Genomic DNA, 17,650 nt, shown 5'->3' on the forward strand with positions numbered 1-17,650 from the left:
TATAATCACAAAGTCAAAAACAACAAAAATTATACAAATTTATATAAAATTCTCATGATGAGAGCGCGTCAATCTAAAGTCTCTATTTTGATTTTTGTACTTCAACGTCGTAAAAATAATGTGTATATCTCATGATGAGAGAGTGAGAGAGAAAGAGACAGGGGGAAGGAGACGGGGGGGGAGAGAGAGAGAGAGAGAGAGAGAGAGAGAGAGAGAGATATTGTATGCAACTGAAATCACACTAATAACAAAGGAATTAACATGATATTTCTACCAATAGAGCGTAATTATGTGGCAAACTTATTATTCTTCTATAGATGTGTTCAGGGAGACGCTATTAGAGCGCTATCTATGGCCGTGTTCGTATATTACTGCCAGTTGCTGCCAGTACTGAAAGTATAGTTCCCGTTGTGTATACTATACTGTACTAATATACGAACATGGCCTACATCGTTCTATCTTTATCGTTTATTAGACATAAAACAAAGATAGAATGACACGATAGCGCTAATAGCATCTCTCCGAATACACCTTGTATTACATCAGGGGAAATCGTTACTCTCACATTTATTTTGTAACGCATCAAAACGTTACACAAAAAAATTATTCACCCTATACTTCAACTTTTAGTGCAAATCCGTAGTGAAAAGAAAAGAATGTATTGGTCAAACGCCATTAGGGGTTGGCGTACTATGAATCGGTGCCCGTAATAAATCGTGATATTGTAACAGAGCCTCTCGCAAGGATCTGGACACTTGACCAGAAGTAGTCGCAATCGTGCATTCTACTAAGCATGGATATAATCCAATCAGCTGCTCCCATACTGATCTTTCAACTAAAGTGTAAACAATGGTTTATTAATATGTTAAATACGTATAAACGCGATATTATCTTATATAAAATAAATGAGAAATAAAAATGTACCTTTATTGGGAGGTGCTTTTTTGAGCGATATTACGAGAGTGGCAACGGCTTTCAGAACAAACGATATTTCCGACAACCTGTACCTAGAAAAGGTTTCTATAATAAGTACTTAAAATAAAACGTGCATTTCTCGGATATAAAATATTTATCAAAGTAAAAGATCTACTAAAATAACATTAAATTATTTACAATTTGTTGAAAGGTTTCGACACTATTACCTAGGCAAGGGGCACTTTCCATTCCGTCTCTCGCTTTCAATATAACGCCGTAGAACCTCTTGAAATCTGTGCAGAAGAGCCGTAACTGCCAAACGCCCAGCAATTCCACCTTCGTCACTTTCCGAACTCTTTTTAGGACTATTTTCCGTATCGTTGTCCAATCCATCTAACAGAGAAAATTGTAATAAAGTCTCGAAGCAAGTTTTCGCGAATTCTTCCCGTAGTTTTGTTTCTGCTCCATTTTCTGTGAAAGAAAAAGATAATACCCTCTCTTGAAGAAATATTTAATACAAGAAGAGTTTTTGTAAAAAGTTTATATATTATATTATATGTACCGATATTTGCTGTGGTGGCCGAATGTATAGAACCTTTATTTAATAGCATAACGACTCTCAGTATAAATTGATGAGGTATATGCTGAGAATGCGGTAATACTTCGTCTCTCAGCAATTCCATAACCTGACAATCCACCGCCTCGTCAGCCTGAATCTCTTCTACCCCTCGTTCTACATTCAGTACACTGAAATTGACCGACCAAATTCATTTATGTTGTCAAAATAATAAGATAAAGAATCCGCTGTCGACTCATCAGAGACAACAATTTACCTTTTAGGAAACAAGAAATCGTCCAGCGTGCTCGCGAGCTCAAGCCACATGTTCTGGAATTGCTCGGGATATTTTCTGGCAAGCGGTAGCCCAGTGTGCAAGACAGCTAAAAGACTAGTCACGGCCAGTTTCCATGTGGTCGCGGATGGACATGCATATTTCATGGCTAATGGTACGTGTAGCGCTTCTACAATATACTTCAACACCTGACCATCGATTACGGCCATTTCATGCGCAGTCTTCTGGTATAAATTCACTACCATCGACAGAGCTTTCTCGCCAAATGGAACGTAATTCATCGTGATCCAGTCAGCGGACACACCTCTTACCTGAGAGATATGTTTCGTGGGTATTTTACCATATGTTGGGGCTTCGCACGCCAGCTTCGAGAAGCTCAGCAACTGAAGAAATATCAGTACAATCATTGTGCGCAAATTGTCAGGGCCGTTTAATGCTTCTTTTTGCAGAAGCTCCATAGAATGTAACACTTCATCTTGTAAATGAGTGAGAACTACATCGGGCATCGATGGCAAGATGTACGGCGTTGATTCACCGTGTACTGGAACGGCCACTGCATTCTTCAGGACAATACATAATTTTTGTAGATCAGGGCCAATAAACTTGTTTCTTATGTGCTGGAAAACGCCTGGGAATATATGCATGAGTGCAGTTAGGAATGCCTGGGACGGTACGTAAGGATCGGTGTCACCTTCTTGCGGTGGTGCAGTACTCTCCATCCCAATATTGAGCCATACGCGCCATGTCACTGTCCATAAGCCTTCCGAATCACTTGACTGAATCACTTCAGCGTTGTCGCTTCCTTTTGGTTGAAAGAGAATCTCTTGAAATGATTTCAGTGCCGCTAATGATACCTCATTGTTTTTACTAAGCGCAGAATTCTCGATAAATTCGAGGAGCAATGACCATGCTCTTGGAAAGTCTCCTAACATTTGCAACAGTTGACGTTTTGTATTAAATACTCTAGCTACGCCGCTTAACGTTAAAACTTGCGTTTCCGCCCATTGCTTTTGTGCTGTATTTCTACTGTGATGAATAAGTATGTTTCCACTGGTGTCGACTTTTTCGCTGCTAGCTGAATTTGATAAGCTTCTTACTTTATCTAACAGTGGAAATAATACTTGCCAGAGCACAGCTTGCCACGTAGGTTGATGCAGAAGGCTACCATGTGCAGATATGGTTGAGAATAGGGTTTGACTTGCTGATTTACGTACAGCGGGTCGCGAATCGACGCATAAATCTCCCAATCTTGCATAGAGACACATCCAGAGTTTATCAAACGACGGCATGTTTGTCGTACCAGGAAAATCGGGAAATACCGATGACGAATCCCCACGCAAGCAAATACACAATTTCTCTTGGTTCTGATAGAAATAGTCACTTATGTTCCACATTAGACCAACAGCTGTAAGTGAAATATTTAATTCTTGTGTCTGCGATCCAAATTTAGCAGCTGTATCGACGCATAGTGGAAGACATCGCCAAGGCATAACCGGTAAAAAATCGGTTACAACCAATTGTAAACATTGAAAAGCTATGCGCACTAAAGCTTCCCCATGATGATCGGAAACTGCTCCTATAATACCGAGGACTAAAGGCCAACCATGGTATAATGTCTCTCCAGCACCATGAAGTACTTGCAAAACGCATTCTAACTGTCGCTGTCTAACATCTCCATGACGTACGGATGATAACTCGGACAATGGTCCTAATAGTAATGTTTGTAACTTCTGATTATCGCGAAGTGGTTGCGGATATTTATGCTGAAGAGCCATCTTGACAAGATACGTAATTGCTTCTACGCCCCATTCTCTCATACGAATGTGCGGATGCTGACATACTTCCAATAAATGATTTGTTAATGGTCTCCAAAGCACTTCTACACGTGATAAGTTTACTAAACCTGTCTCTAGAAGTTTAGCAACCGCAAACAGGGAAGGTTCACGATTAGAATACGCTAGTTCCATAGCCTCATGGCTCAGTTTACACAGAGCATCTATCAAATGATGCAAGGCAACGTCATCAAGGTGCTGACTGCTCTCAAATAATCTACTAAGCATAGCGCTGAGTACAGGTAGATCCGCCATAACCGCGTTTGTTAACACGGCGTTTGGATCAGCTGCGGTTCTTCCAGCTTTCAACGATCCGCCAGTAGAAGGTTTTAAACCAAGTATCCAAACAAGATGTTGAAGAGTAGTAAGTACCAAATGCCATGCGCTACCAAGTATGCTACCGTGACAATGGGCTAATGATAATAGTGCTCGCATGCATTGCAGATTTTTCGCAGTCAACATGACGGGACCTTGATGAGCACCTGAATATAATCAATATGATAAAAGATTAATCGCATAATAGTAAGATGGATATGATTAATTATGAGCGAATTACTGTCTTACCAATTGGTAAAGATGCCGTTGGTAGTGGCGTACCAACGGCTACTACTTGTTGCCTATAATCAGGCTCGCCTATTGTTAAATTGTATTGAGTCGAATCTTGCTGTCTCGCGATTGGTATACCTTGAGGTGCATTGTACAGTACAGTCAAAGCATAATTAGGTGGTAGAGATGCTTTACATATCGCAGTAATAAAAGCATCGCGTGGCGCTTGCAAATCTAATTGACCGCAAAGAGACGCGAAAGTTTGAATTGCTTTTAAAACATTTTCTGTTGCCGATTCGTCCGTGCTGCAAATTCACAGATACGTTTGTATTCACTCCATATTTTTTGTCTATTACATACAATAATAATTTATGACTGCTGGCATCTATTAACCTGGCATCTATTAACGGGCTGAGAGCTGCCAATAAACCGCACCAACTAGAGTTCAGTAATTGCACATGAAGCTTTTGTTCGGATTCACTCGGCTGATAGATCTGATTTTCATTATTATCGTCTTTTAATCCATTTATAGCCAATGCGATCGATCTTATGATGTCTAATAAACATGCATAAGCTATGCTGATGCCATAACCGATCGGTATTTGTGGCGGTTCGACCTTGTCCAACATTTCCAAACTAGAATAATCATGTTATCATCAATCTTTAATGCCATTATCATGAAAAAAATATAGGGTCACTATTAGGATTACCAAACGTACTCTTTTAAGAGTATATGTACTCTTTTCGAGGTCAGAAAACAGCGTACTCTTATTTTTTACTTATTATACTCTTTTTGGAGAAATAAGACAAAATTTTAAAAAATTATTTAATATTTAAATTTATTATTTTATAAAAAAGCTATGCTTAGCTTGTACTAAGACTGTAATTGCTTTTGACCAATTTGAAGATATAGACAGTTTTTTTCTCATGTAATAGTATCCGACAAATAAATAAAATTATTTTTAAGAAAATTAATATTTTTGATCATTTTGAAATGTTTAATCTATCATTCTTTAATAACGAACTGATCATGATTATTTGTAATGTAGTTTTGTATTCAATATCACAATTCTCAATGTCCCCTCACAAATGACTCCATATTATTATAATATAAAGTAATTATTAACATATTAATAATTTTTTCATATTTAATTAGATTTTATTATATTATCTAATTAATTTACATATATTTAAAATATAAGAGTTATATAACATTTTCAAAAAAGAAATCTTCAAATCAATTAAATAGTTACATAGTTACAAAATTTAAGTTCAACTTTGTATTTTTCTATCATGATAATCTCCCAGCAAACGAGAAATTATTGAAAAATGTTGAAAATTATTCATTGAGGTGGTGTCGAATCAAGTTTTTGAATGTTTTAAATCCGTTTTCTATCCGTAATCCGCTTGAATCAATAATTATGGATTTAGTTATTTACTTTCTGTATCTCACTCAATGTGCATAGAAATGAAACATGCGACTAACCCGGTTAAATCCGTAATTATGTATTGGTATACCAATTCTTCAATACTGCACGTTAAATTCAACGCAATGAACGTGCAACTAATTTGAATTTAACTTGCAGTACTGAATTTATCTGATATGGGAGATCCATCAACTGCTAGTCACTGATCTCGGCAAGTGATATCGTCGAAAAGCACGCACTGTGGTGATTATAAATAAGTCGTTGCCTCCCAAACAAAAACCCCGGTGATATACAGAAAAAAAATACAGAATGTGTAACATTGCGGATCCACAACGACAAGGTAATTTCTAGACATAATCCTGGCCACGACAGTGCAGGTTATACCCGGGAGTCATCCTGTTATCGTGAATCTGTAATGTATATTCTGTGTATAGTACTAGGGCTCATTCTGGAAGAAACGATTCATATATCTGTGATCATCTTAGTGCATGCTTTCCAACGATAAATCATTTTCTGGGATCACAGACTAGCATTTCATTTCTGAATCTATATGAATCCACTAGAGTTCACATTATTATATTTATCTAGACGTATAGAAACGGATTCAGTGTATTCAGTCTCTACAAAATTCAATATCTTTTTCGCGGATAACGCGGATTCGAAAACTTGATTCATACGGATTTATCCAATCCAATCCGTTCTCGTTTGCTGGGCTATAATGACCCTGACATTATTATTATTAACATTATAATGCTTACTAAGTTGGCTTAGCTTGTCCGCTTGTAAATGTTGCTACAACTGGTAACCAAATACCGCGTGAATAAAAACCGGGTTGAGGCGATACGCCAGGCCCGACAGATCCTGTGAATAATGGTGCACCTGTGCTTTGAGGTATAGTTGTACTTGCTGCTAAAAACAAAGAATTGTAGTACAGCATCCCAGAAAAATATATACACACTTTAGATGATAATAAAAATGTAATACTTTGCCAAAAATTTGAAATAAAAAACCTATTAAAAGTACAACAGCTAACACATTAATTTTATAATCATTCAAGACGCAATGTAATATATCTATACCTGTCTGACTCATCATGTGCGGATTTACAAAAAGGCTATGTACATATGCACCTAAACTATTAACAATATCTTGAAAAATATTTGTAGCATGTGGCTTCAAATCGTAACATTCACAGAAGTTTGTCAGCAAATCTGCTTGAACTGTCATTTTGTGCAAAACTTCCAATGCTAAAGCTCTCTGCCACGTAGGTTTATCAGGATCCAGAAACTTTACAATTAAGGATAAAAATATTTCACATTCTGTTACCTAAAATAACAGAGTGTCACTTATGCTGATAAATTCATATACATCATTACCATGCATAAATTCCCACATATTTACCAATAAGGAATGATATTTCTGTATTAAAATCGACACAACTCGCAATAGCCTCATACTAATAGGAAAATAAGGTTTATCTAAAGGTGTAGCTTGTTGCAAAGACGCTGGTACTGAATTACGATACTTGATGTTAGGCGAAAACAGTTTTATCACAAGTGCACATACTCTCTCCTTCAATAAGAAGCTAAATTCTAGATGCTAAAAATTATATTTTTATAAATATAATAAAAATTATAATTTTATAAGATATAAATTATATTATACATATATAAATATATAAAAGAGAAAGATCCTATTAAAATATAATTTTCCTATTCTTAAAAATATAAATTTTCTCATTTACTTTAAAGAAAACTGATGAAAAGTTTGTTAAAACCGACTCTAGCAATTCCAAACCAAAAGTTCTTGTCATTTCAGTGATGCCTATTAGCCAATATGGTTGATCAGCATTCACCAATTGTACTAGATCCTAAAATCAAATGTAAACAATGTATACAAATGTATACAATTTACACAAAGTAGTAAACCCTAATTATATTCTATAGAGTTACATAATTACGTAAGTATTACAATAAATAACAAAACACCTGAAACATTAAATATGCATCTGCAGCGCAAGGACCGAGACCTTTAGGCGCTTGATTCGTTGGAATTTTCAATTCCTCTAAATTTACTTCATCAGATTCTGGCTGATCAGAATTTTGCTCATCTTCGGCAACTACTCTTTCAAATACCAAAGACACTAGTTGTCTTACAGTAGCACCGGCTGTATTTATCGTTGTACAGTCTTTTGTGAAATGCAACCGAAAACAAAGCACCAAATTCTGGAAAGATGTAATTTTGAATAAAGTATGATGAAAATATTATTGAAAAAAATGATACAAAATTTATATATAAATGGATCCTTACTCTTGCCAGAGTATCTCCATGTACCACAGCATTACTTGTAAGTAATAATGTTACAGTCTGCAAAACTTTAACTTCTTCTGTACCTGATTCCATTAACAACCACAAAGCATCTGTAATATATCGAGCACCTTTCTGATCCACTGCTTGTTGTGTTATTAGCCTTTGCATCATGCTTAGGCAAAACTAGAAAATACCATAAAGATTTATGTAGCACACATTACAAAAGATCTTTTTTACTTTTTAAAGATAATGTGTAAACATAGCTTTTAATACCTTGATGATTTTTATGTCCTTACTCTCACAACCTTGAACTATAGGATAAAGTATTTGATTTACAATATAATATATTGGTGTCCCTGGGTTATTTGAGGCTGTTCTTAACTTTGTGATTCCTTCCTCGCATGACTGTAACAAATACATAGTATAATAGTCACTATAAATTTAAAAAGCGAGGATGTGTTGTCCCAAAATGAGACACTCCTCTGACTGAGCTGAAACTTTACAGGTAATATTGTTACGATATACAGGGTGGGGCATTTTAATAGCCCCATATCTCAGAAACTAAGAGAGATGTGATACAAGAAAAAGTTTTATATGAAAGTTGTAGGTTTTCTTGGGGGAAAGAACGTGGAAATAACGGATTTTGGATAGGGGGCACTATCAAGGTCAGGTCAGGGTCAACATGAATTTTTTAAATGGAACCTCCAATTTTTTATTGCATATTCTTGTAGCACATCTCGAGAGCTTTCCAAAATGTTATAATAAAATTTTTTTCATGAAGCACTTTTCGAGTTATAAGTCTTGAATGTTATAATTCGGACGCTCCTAGGTAGGGGGGATATGAGAAAAATCTTGCTTCGCAAAGTCATTACATAAGGGAGAATGAAGGATAATTCTTAATATTGTATGTAACAGAAATAATACGTTATTTTTTAAACTTTTTTGTTAATAACTTTTTAACGAATAACGAGCGACAAATGTTGGAAGTCACTCAGAATTTCAGAATCATGATCTTGATAACATACGCCAAGGTCAAACTCATGGGGGTTGACTCCCTCCATTGGCATATTTATCGTAACGTTATTATATCGGAATAGTTGGTACAATTGGAAAAATAATAAACGATTCGTTAAGACTGTATAATATAAACGACAAGTAAAAAAGAAATAACGCCTATAACGGTCGAAATTGGGTCTTACTGCTTTAAATAATTCCATGTGAATTTATATATCACATTTGTAGTCCCTTGAATTGCGCGCCGAATGATTTTTCGGACTTAGAAACGCAACTGAACTACTATAGTAATATCACAAATTAAATTGATAAGCAATTTAATAATTTGATGCTTAATTGACACCATTTTAAATGAGATCTTAATGTACTGAAAATCTGTACATAAATTTATTGCGAAAAATATTATCCGAGAATCAAATCTGAATCTTTAGTATTCCATGCAAAAGTCCTAAGTCTTTAGAGCACCGAGGCCTTAGTATTAGTATATTCTCCGCAATAAGCGATATGTAGGAATATACGCATTTTTTAGACAGCGTTTATAAACAATAATAAACAATTTATTTAGACCTTATAATGTGATATTTCACATCACGTTTCGCAATTTCGGAAGAAGATTTATTATAATATAAAAATAAAACGCCAATGTGAGCCAGCACAAGATGTAATTTGTGAAATTAATTATTTCTTAAAAGAAAAATTTACAAAGAAATTTACAAACGTTTCGGCAATATGATTTTGTCCTCTTCAAGTGTCAAAGGTAAAAAACGGATTAATAATTCTGTCAACAATTTTGTCAACGTTAAAATAAAAAATGGAAATCACATACGGTATATCGCTATTAATAATACTGTTCTCTACGTCTGTAGTATTGATACTCAAACAATGATGGCAGTCACTGAGTAAAATAATAACATACATGAAGTATTAAACCGAATCGAAAATCAATTACAATAAGCAGTAGAAACTTACTTGAGAACAGGTAAACGAAATTCTTAAGCGTGGAAAGTGATCTGATCGTGTCAAAGTATAAAACATAAATGAGAAGACAAGAAGTGCGAAAGACAACTGAGAGGCATTATTATTGTAAATAACCTCTGAGATAAAGACACTTGAAGAGGACAAAATCATATTGTCGAAACGTTTGTAAATTTCTTTGTAAATTTCTTTGTAAATTTCTTTTAAGAAATAATTAATTTCACAAATTACATCTTTCTGGCTCACATTGACGTTTTATTTTTGTACTATTATTAAATATTGGAGCCTTATATCACTTTGTTTATTATTAAGATTTATTATGTACTACTCAAAATTATTCGAAAGATGTTTCAGAATGAAATGTATATTCAATGAAATCTCTTATTTCAATTGTTCGATTAATATAACTTGCGATATAATGCATGATCTTTTCAAAAGTGTTTGCAGGTACGATTTCACAAAAATAATTTAATATATTTTCTAATAAAGTATTTTACAATAAAACAACTAAATAACGAAATTAGATACTTCCATCATAAATCAGATCTTGATAAGAAAAACAAACAAGGATCTTGATAAAGGGAAAAAATATTTGATAACAGAAATGTCTGCACTGACCTGTTAGGGAACAGAGAATAAGAATTCCAATCTATCAGAAACTGTGTATTCCACAATACATGATTTCTGATAGGTTAAAATTCTTATTCTATATTCCCTGTTTCCTATTCCTTTCATTGTGCGCAGCCCCTTACTTCACTTTTGTTATAGATCTAATTCTTCATAATAATGAAGTTGGAATTTTTATCTTACACTTTGTGAGACTATCCTTAAAACTGTACTTAAGACAATCTCAAATGTAAGAATTGACTACAGATACCGGCCATATTAGCATCTTAAGATGTTACTTAAGATGATTTTGAAATAAGAATGAACTATAAATATCAGCCTATGAGTACTAATTAAAAATTAAAGATTGAATACATGGAAATTGTATTACAAATAAGTACAAAATATAAAAAGTAACGATAACAGTAATTGTTAAATTCATTGGTTACTACGTTCCCGGTCTACAAAAAAAAAATAACAGTAACGGTGTAACAAGTAACTTTCATTTCTTAGTACAGTTACTAAATTTATGAAAATAAAGGCCCCTATCCTTACCTTTGCACTAGGACCCCGAAAATCTTTTGCATAGCCCTGGCAAGTTATATAGTTATACAGATTTCTAACTTGTTTCCGAGTCGTAGCTTAATCTTCAAAGAGAAAAGAAACTTAATCAAGACCTCTAAATGGAAGCTTCCAGTTTCACGGTCCAACTAATAGTAGGACTATGTTCAGAAACACTCAAATGCCTCTATGTATCATTTTATCCTTGTTTAACGTTCAATGAATAGGAATAAAATGATACATAGGGATGAGGGAGGCGGTCAGATGGTATTTCTGAACGTAGCCTAGGATATAACAAATGGTCTCACGGTTACATACCTCTTTGATTTGAGGGTACTTCTTCTTAGTCTCCGAAGCAAGTACTTTGAGATCCGACTGGAGGACCTCCAGGAACTTAGAGGCGTTCTCCGGATTGCTGCCAACAGCGGCGGCGCTCGCCATCATTGACAATGCCACCGTTGCTCTTGTTTCTCTAGATCAGTACGACTTCCAGATGCGGGGGCATGACAGCTCGATGACAGCTACCGGACTGGAGGCTAAGCGCCACGAGTGTTCAGTCGTCGGATGATGACCGAATTTCGAATTAACACGCTTTGCCACGCCGCTGGTCGGTGACGATGATAGCGAACAGGCAGCGATGGTCCATCGGAGAGTCGCCTTTTCAAGCTCGTCGCGCTCGCGGATCACATCGGGCGGGTCGTCGCGGACACTCGTAAACCACGCGCAGACCGCGACGTTGTTCTCGCTTGTCTGCCCAAAATTCACGCTTCTTTAGATAATGCCAATTCCAGTGAAGATCAATACAACACAAAATTCATGTAGCTACAACCTGGCGCAACTACGAGTCTCCCAAATGCTAACACAATTGACACCAATCAACACACAATTTGACACGATTCAACACTATTGACACAACTCGCAAACCACGTATGCAACAGCGCTACTGCAGCTTGCATTGTCACCAGTTGTCACTGGTCTAGTTTCCACCGAGAAGTAAAGGCTGGTAAAGGCACATTTTCACGAGCCACTCAAACCCAGACAGAAACTGGATTGGTGGTTCTGATATTGGACAATGTGGCGCTAATAGCGTCTTCCCGAACGCACCTTATGAATTACATCAATCTATTTGCGTCCATAACCTCAAATTGAGATAACTTCCAATAGCAGTTTTATAAAAGTGAATAGAAAACGCTTATTGTTAACAAGTTATTATGTCACTCGCGCGACGAGGACAGGTTTGTGTCTCACTGATATTGCGTATAATAATATTGCAGTCTTTACACTTGTTACCTATAATTTGTAGATATTTGTCACAAACGTGGTTGATTATTTTTGCAGTCTCAAAATTGCTAATTAATTTACAATTGTTTTTAACTTATTTTCAGCATTGGGGTACATTCGCCCGCATTTGGCATGTGTACGATGCAAAATGGCAAGATCCATATAAGAGTGCTGAAATGTTAAAACATTATCTTCTGGGAACGAACAAGCCAATATATCATCCACTAAGTGAGTATCTGTTAGTTTTCTCTTTTTTTTCTTATTCTGGAATACCTATATATAATTTAGGTAATTATTCATTTCAATACCAATTTAATTTATCATTCCTCAAAAATTTTTGCACTTTCGGAAAAAAATGATTTATACAAAAATATAATCCAAAAGGGAATGAGTAATGACAAAATATTTCCAAAGAAATTAATTTTTTGAAGTCATGCGAAGATTATCTTATTAAGATGGAATTATATTTAATTTACTTGAAAAGATTTACATTTTTTTTCTGACATATTTTTATATAAAATAGATATAAAATATTTTATAAACTATCAATTTTTTTATAACAATCTTTATGCACAGAATGAGATACAATAAAGTTGCTTTTAAAAAATTAAATAAAAATTAATTAAATAAAATTGATAATTATGCATAAATACAAACTTTTAATAAAAAAATATAGTCACAATTATTAAAAAAAGAAAAAATGTTCTTATAACTGTTAATATATACTTAATAATTTTTATGTAGACAATTGCGGCGATCATGTAGTAGTAATAAACAGCAAGGAAATTGCCTTACGTGGAGACGAGTGGCAAAAACGTGTATACTTTCATCATACTACATATCATGGAGGTGCCACTTGGACTCTTGCATGGGAATTACATTCTAAGGATCCAACTTTGGTAACTAATTTACTCATAATTTCAAAATGTATAATAATGTAAAATATTATTAGCTATTTCATAACATAACTATATACGTGTATATGATTGGAACAGATTGTAGAAAAAGCTGTATACAGAGCATTACCGAAGAACTTACAACGAAGGCACAATATGCAAAGATTACACATATTCCCAGATGAAAAGATACCTGAAGATATGTTAAAAAATATTAGTAATCAAATCAAACAACTAAGGGATGTCCCTGTACGACTAAATCATATTCCAAAAACGGAAATAGATAGCTTTCCACAACTTTTAAGATATCCTAAAAATCATATTCTTAAATAAGTTTAATACTATATGATAATATAGTCAAATAATAATATATATTTATACTGTATATATTAATACCAAAACCTTTCATAACTCTTTATAAGTCAGTAAAGTTCAAAAGTATTTGTTCTTTCAGGTCCAAAATTAGAATTTTAATTATTAAAATTCTAATTTTGGAACTAGAGAGAGATATATATACCATTACGTAATAATATACACTTACATAGAATCTAATTATAACTGTGTATACAAATGCAAAACAGTTATATATACATGCGTGTATGTATTAAATTAATATCAAATATCACAATTAAAATTTCTCCCATTTCTCCGTAATTCTATCTGATTCGTTAGCATCATCATTCACAATTACAGAATACGTATGTGAAGTATCCCATTTACTTTGTTTTTGTTTATTGGATGGTTCTTCGGATTCTGGATCTCTTGGTTCAACTGTGACATCAGCAATTCGTGGGAGTGACAAATTCCTCCCGTACAGTTCTGAGTTTTCTGCATCGAAATCATATAAGTTACGCAAAATAGGTACATCGCAGAACTGACATTGCGGTTCCTCATATATATCTTCTAAACATGGATGAAAGATTTGGCCGCATATCGGACAGACCCGGTATTCCAACAACGTTATCTGCAATAATGTCATGCAACATCTAGGTAGCTTGTGACCACGTGGACACGCTCTAACATGCCACATTCCATCTATCCTTTCACCACATAGGTTACACTTTTCAATTTGGTTCGAATAGAACGTAGTCATATTTAATATTTCCTGAATACGCTGATTTGTTGTATTTTTGTTCTTTGAATCCTCATCTGATGGTATGCCTTGGTATATTTCCAGATATCGTCTTAATAAAAACACTGTAAACGTCTGATTCTCCAATAATGTATTCTTCTTCATCAAATTTTCCAGATATGTACAAGCGGAATGTAGAAAAATTAACGGAAGCGCTTCCGTTATCTTACTTTCTCTTATATGCTCCATATTTGGTATTGGCTTCTTCGTTGTGCACACATTCATTATTACTGTCATCCACATTGATACTTGCAGTTGGTAGAGTGATAATGATTCAAGATTCTTCGGAATCGGGCGAAGTATCATACATGGATCTTTTGCCTTGATAGCTTTTAGTCTGAGGATTTCCATACAATCCCAGATATTTCCGAGATTTGTACTGTCATTAATAATAGATAATGGATCACAAAATGTATCTTTTAAAGTGAACATATGCATTATACTTGGTTCTCTTGTCACCAGATGATCATACACCATATTTGGACTAGTTAAATTTACAAATATTACTTTATTTGGAGAATGAGCGAGTCCAAAATATTGAACAAGTGTCTGTGGTAGATGACTTTTAATATTGGTACTAACTAAATTTTTTGATTGTATGTTAATAATGAAAGTATGACTGTTTTGTGTAGAGATTAAAAATTGCTGAGCAATAATAGGAGCTACACCTGAAAAAATAATTAAACATATAACAATAAATAATATATTGTAACATATTTCTAAGTTTAATTAAAAAATGTTTATGTAACATAAACATAGAAAAAAACAAAATATATTCGTAAAATTTGATTGCAATAATATAATTTTCAAAAATCTTTACCTGTAATGGTAAATCCTCGTATATTCAAGTATCGTATATTTTTCAATTCTCCTGTCGTATTTATGCATAATACCAAGACAAAAGAACCTTTGACAGCAAAAATCTTTATACTTGATTCGTCTTGAGGAATTATATATAAATAATTAACTGCTATACAATCAGAATCGACATACTTTTGTACACATGTTATTTGTAGATTATTATCCTTATCTGTTAACTTTATACCACATATCGTACCACCAGAATATCCAACAGCAATCAGATGTTCGTTGGCCTTAATAGTGATCCAACATAATACGTTAATTTTTGATGCATGATTTAAATGTATTAATTCGAAAAATATAGGTTGCAAGCTTTTCGTAAAATTTGATATTCTAGGAATCTTCCAAATCACTATATTGCCATTACGATAGGCTACAGATAAATATGCAAAGGAAGTATCTTTTGTTTTGAAAAGTTTGCTCCATGTCATAGAGCAAGCTTGTAATTTCTTTACGCTCTCGACTATCCTTGCACTCTGGTTATTATGAAAATTAGATTTATTCAGATCAGCTTTGATTTCATTTTCTATAATTTTTAGCCGTAGGGACAAAACATCACATATGGAATACCAATTATTAGAAACTTTATGCAATAATTCAACCGCACCTGCCGAATTTAATATCGCTAATATGCATTGACTAGGAGAGATCAAATTTTTAGGGGACCATGCCACCTTTATTATTTTATGAAACTTGTCAGTTACTCCGTCTAATTTTGGCGTAATGACATCATCCATAAGAAGTGAATAAATCTCTTCACGTATCATATCCCATATTGAGGAATCTACCTCGCTTCTAAATGCATATGCTGGTAAAGTGTCGGAAGGATATATAAAAGAACGGGAAAACTTGAAAATTGGATTCGGCGACATAGGCGAAGGTTGTAACTCCTGTAAAACAATATTGTACCCAAATTATATTGTTAAGTTGTAAAGTTGCTGTATTTAGATAATTCCATATTATGCTGATTTACAATGAATTGGTAGTCTTAAGTCTTATCAGTCAATTAAATAGTGAAGTTGATCAACAGTTAACTTATACAACTAATGGATTTTCTATAATAAGTCATTACTTAAGCAATAGGTTTTCTACAATAAGTAATTACCTAAATTTTAAGTCTTAAATCATAAGAAATTAATTAATCACAGTTAAATGTGACAAGAATAATTGATTATGATTGGTTTTCTTATAGCTTAAGACTTAAAGCTTAGGTAAGACTAATTGTAGAAAATCCATTAGGAACCCACTTAGGACTTCTTACTACCGACTTGCAGAACCCTGGTTAAGATTTCCGACTATCAATTCATTGTAGAATCAACTTTATACATAAACATAAAAAATATCACAATATAAATATGATAAATAAAACTCGCCTAAATTGCGAGAACTATTTATCGCTCAATTTCCCTTTAAATATAAATACAATGTCGAGGAAGATTTAACTCTTTTGTGATGTGAAAAAATGATGAAAAAACATAACTTACGAGGACGTGTACACCCTTCTCCGTAATTATCGAAATGTGATTATCAGGTGACCATTGTATAGCGAACGGGTTCACCACTAATGGAGAAATATTGATACTACAAAGTTCTTCTGTTTCCATAAAGGTACAATTTCACGTGCTGCTAAAATAAGCGGTAATTATTCAGAGGAGATCGATTGTGCTTTTTTGAAATGGAGTGAAAATTACAAAAGTGAATAAATTCACTAGGTGTTGACCAATGAAATTATAAGTATTTTAGTGAAATTTGCTCATTTTTGTAATTTTCGTCTCATTTCAAGTACACAATCGAACCCCTGTTTACCCCTCCCCCCTCAAAAATCGATGAAATTTTTTTTTCTTACTCGACACGATTTTACATGAAACGAAAGAATCTGATAAAAAAAAGCGTCATTCTACTCCACGAACCGAAATATTATCGTTAAAGTTGACGATTATTCAGGTTAGGAAATCTGTCATGCAACACTGCGATGTGAGCAGATGTGAACATGCGCTGCGTTAGCCGAACTTTCTCGTGACCGGCTAATTGAGGTTGGTCTTCTTTTTACTCCATAGGCCTGTTCTTTTTGGCTGAACTTTGGAACTTTCTTCTTCTTTTCTCCTGAAGAGAAAAGGAAGAAAAATGAACTGGTTCAAAAATTCAGCTAAAAAGAACAGGCTTCATGTTTTCCACAACAATGCCACGATGAACGATATCCAGATTGCGTGCCGATAATTACACGAGATAAAAGAGATTAAAACAAATGAATCGTTGATTGTATTTTGTTTTCTGTCTCTTGTATAACGCTAGTATCCTGTGACTATATCAAGCAATTTTTAAAGATATATTATCCGCATTTTTTTTACAAATGTCGTAACATTTATACCTCATACAGCACAGAATTTGCAGCAATATCGCTGCAATAACGCTGCAATATTACTGCAACATGCAATATTGCTGC

General features: G+C 34.2%; 3 protein-coding genes across 8 annotated transcripts; 1 reads left to right on the forward strand and 2 right to left on the reverse strand.

Annotated features, from left to right (window-relative positions):
- Nucleotides 1-150: 150 nt before the first annotated feature.
- Nucleotides 151-11,984, reverse strand: mon2 (Mon2 homolog, regulator of endosome-to-Golgi trafficking). 4 transcript variants are annotated; one of them, XM_018447358.1, is made up of 15 exons: nt 11,356-11,984; nt 8,155-8,286; nt 7,882-8,064; nt 7,560-7,796; nt 7,316-7,441; nt 6,973-7,170; nt 6,651-6,897; nt 6,330-6,477; nt 4,538-4,780; nt 4,163-4,449; nt 1,749-4,080; nt 1,478-1,662; nt 1,143-1,386; nt 925-1,007; nt 151-835 (listed from the first exon to the last, which is right to left on the reverse strand). In XM_018447358.1, the coding sequence occupies exons 1-15, from the start codon at nt 11,479-11,481 to the stop codon at nt 666-668; spliced, it is 4,941 nt and encodes a 1,646-aa protein (XP_018302860.1). In that variant the 5' UTR covers nt 11,482-11,984; the 3' UTR covers nt 151-665. The 4 variants fall into 4 exon arrangements, with proteins under 4 accessions (XP_018302860.1, XP_018302861.1, XP_018302859.1 ...); XM_018447359.1 differs by having other exon boundaries at nt 925-1,001; nt 6,330-6,480; XM_018447357.1 differs by having other exon boundaries at nt 6,330-6,480.
- A 184-nt stretch (nt 11,985-12,168) lies between these two features.
- mRpL13 (mitochondrial ribosomal protein L13) lies at nt 12,169-13,618 on the forward strand. The gene is made up of 4 exons (XM_018447295.1): nt 12,169-12,272; nt 12,423-12,546; nt 13,063-13,217; nt 13,314-13,618. Exons 1-4 carry the CDS (start codon nt 12,249-12,251, stop codon nt 13,545-13,547), a joined length of 537 nt encoding a protein of 178 aa, XP_018302797.1. The 5' UTR covers nt 12,169-12,248; the 3' UTR covers nt 13,548-13,618.
- Nucleotides 13,619-13,812: 194 nt separating this feature from the next.
- Nucleotides 13,813-17,272, reverse strand: LOC108722269 (uncharacterized). Of its 3 annotated transcripts, none has more exons than XM_018447271.1 (4): nt 17,118-17,272; nt 16,692-16,830; nt 15,167-16,097; nt 13,813-15,014 (listed from the first exon to the last, which is right to left on the reverse strand). In XM_018447271.1, exons 2-4 carry the CDS (start codon nt 16,809-16,811, stop codon nt 13,843-13,845), a joined length of 2,223 nt encoding a protein of 740 aa, XP_018302773.1. In that variant the 5' UTR covers nt 16,812-16,830; nt 17,118-17,272; the 3' UTR covers nt 13,813-13,842. The 3 variants fall into 3 exon arrangements, with proteins under 3 accessions (XP_018302773.1, XP_018302772.1, XP_018302771.1); XM_018447270.1 differs by having other exon boundaries at nt 16,692-16,833; XM_018447269.1 differs by lacking the exon at nt 17,118-17,272 and having other exon boundaries at nt 16,692-16,911.
- Nucleotides 17,273-17,650: the final 378 nt, after the last annotated feature.

Source organism: Mycetomoellerius zeteki, unplaced genomic scaffold (genome assembly GCF_001594055.1).
Source record: "Mycetomoellerius zeteki isolate Tzet28-1 unplaced genomic scaffold, Tzet1.0 scaffold20, whole genome shotgun sequence".
In the NCBI taxonomy this organism is placed as follows: Eukaryota; Metazoa; Arthropoda; class Insecta; order Hymenoptera; family Formicidae; genus Mycetomoellerius; species Mycetomoellerius zeteki.

Bases quoted from the DNA above. Each gene is read 5' to 3' on its own strand.
- mon2 (XM_018447357.1), bottom strand. From the start codon at position 11,481: ATGATGGCGAGCGCCGCCGCTGTTGGCAGCAATCCGGAGAACGCCTCT. The intron at 8,065-8,154 runs GTATTAAAAGCT...GGTATTTTCTAG, and splicing joins AGGACATAAAAATCATCAAG to TTTTGCCTAAGCATGATGCA. The intron at 6,898-6,972 runs GTAAATATGTGG...CTGTTATTTTAG, and splicing joins AGAAATATCATTCCTTATTG to GTAACAGAATGTGAAATATT.
- mRpL13 (XM_018447295.1), top strand. From the start codon at position 12,249: ATGTCACTCGCGCGACGAGGACAG. The intron at 12,273-12,422 runs GTTTGTGTCTCA...ACTTATTTTCAG, and splicing joins CACTCGCGCGACGAGGACAG to CATTGGGGTACATTCGCCCG. The intron at 12,547-13,062 runs GTGAGTATCTGT...ATTTTTATGTAG, and splicing joins GCCAATATATCATCCACTAA to ACAATTGCGGCGATCATGTA.
- LOC108722269 (XM_018447271.1), bottom strand. From the start codon at position 16,811: ATGGAAACAGAAGAACTTTGTAGTATCAATATTTCTCCATTAGTGGTG. The intron at 16,098-16,691 runs GTAAGTTATGTT...ATTGTTTTACAG, and splicing joins AGAAGGGTGTACACGTCCTC to GAGTTACAACCTTCGCCTAT. The intron at 15,015-15,166 runs GTAAAGATTTTT...TTATTTTTTCAG, and splicing joins ACGAGGATTTACCATTACAG to GTGTAGCTCCTATTATTGCT.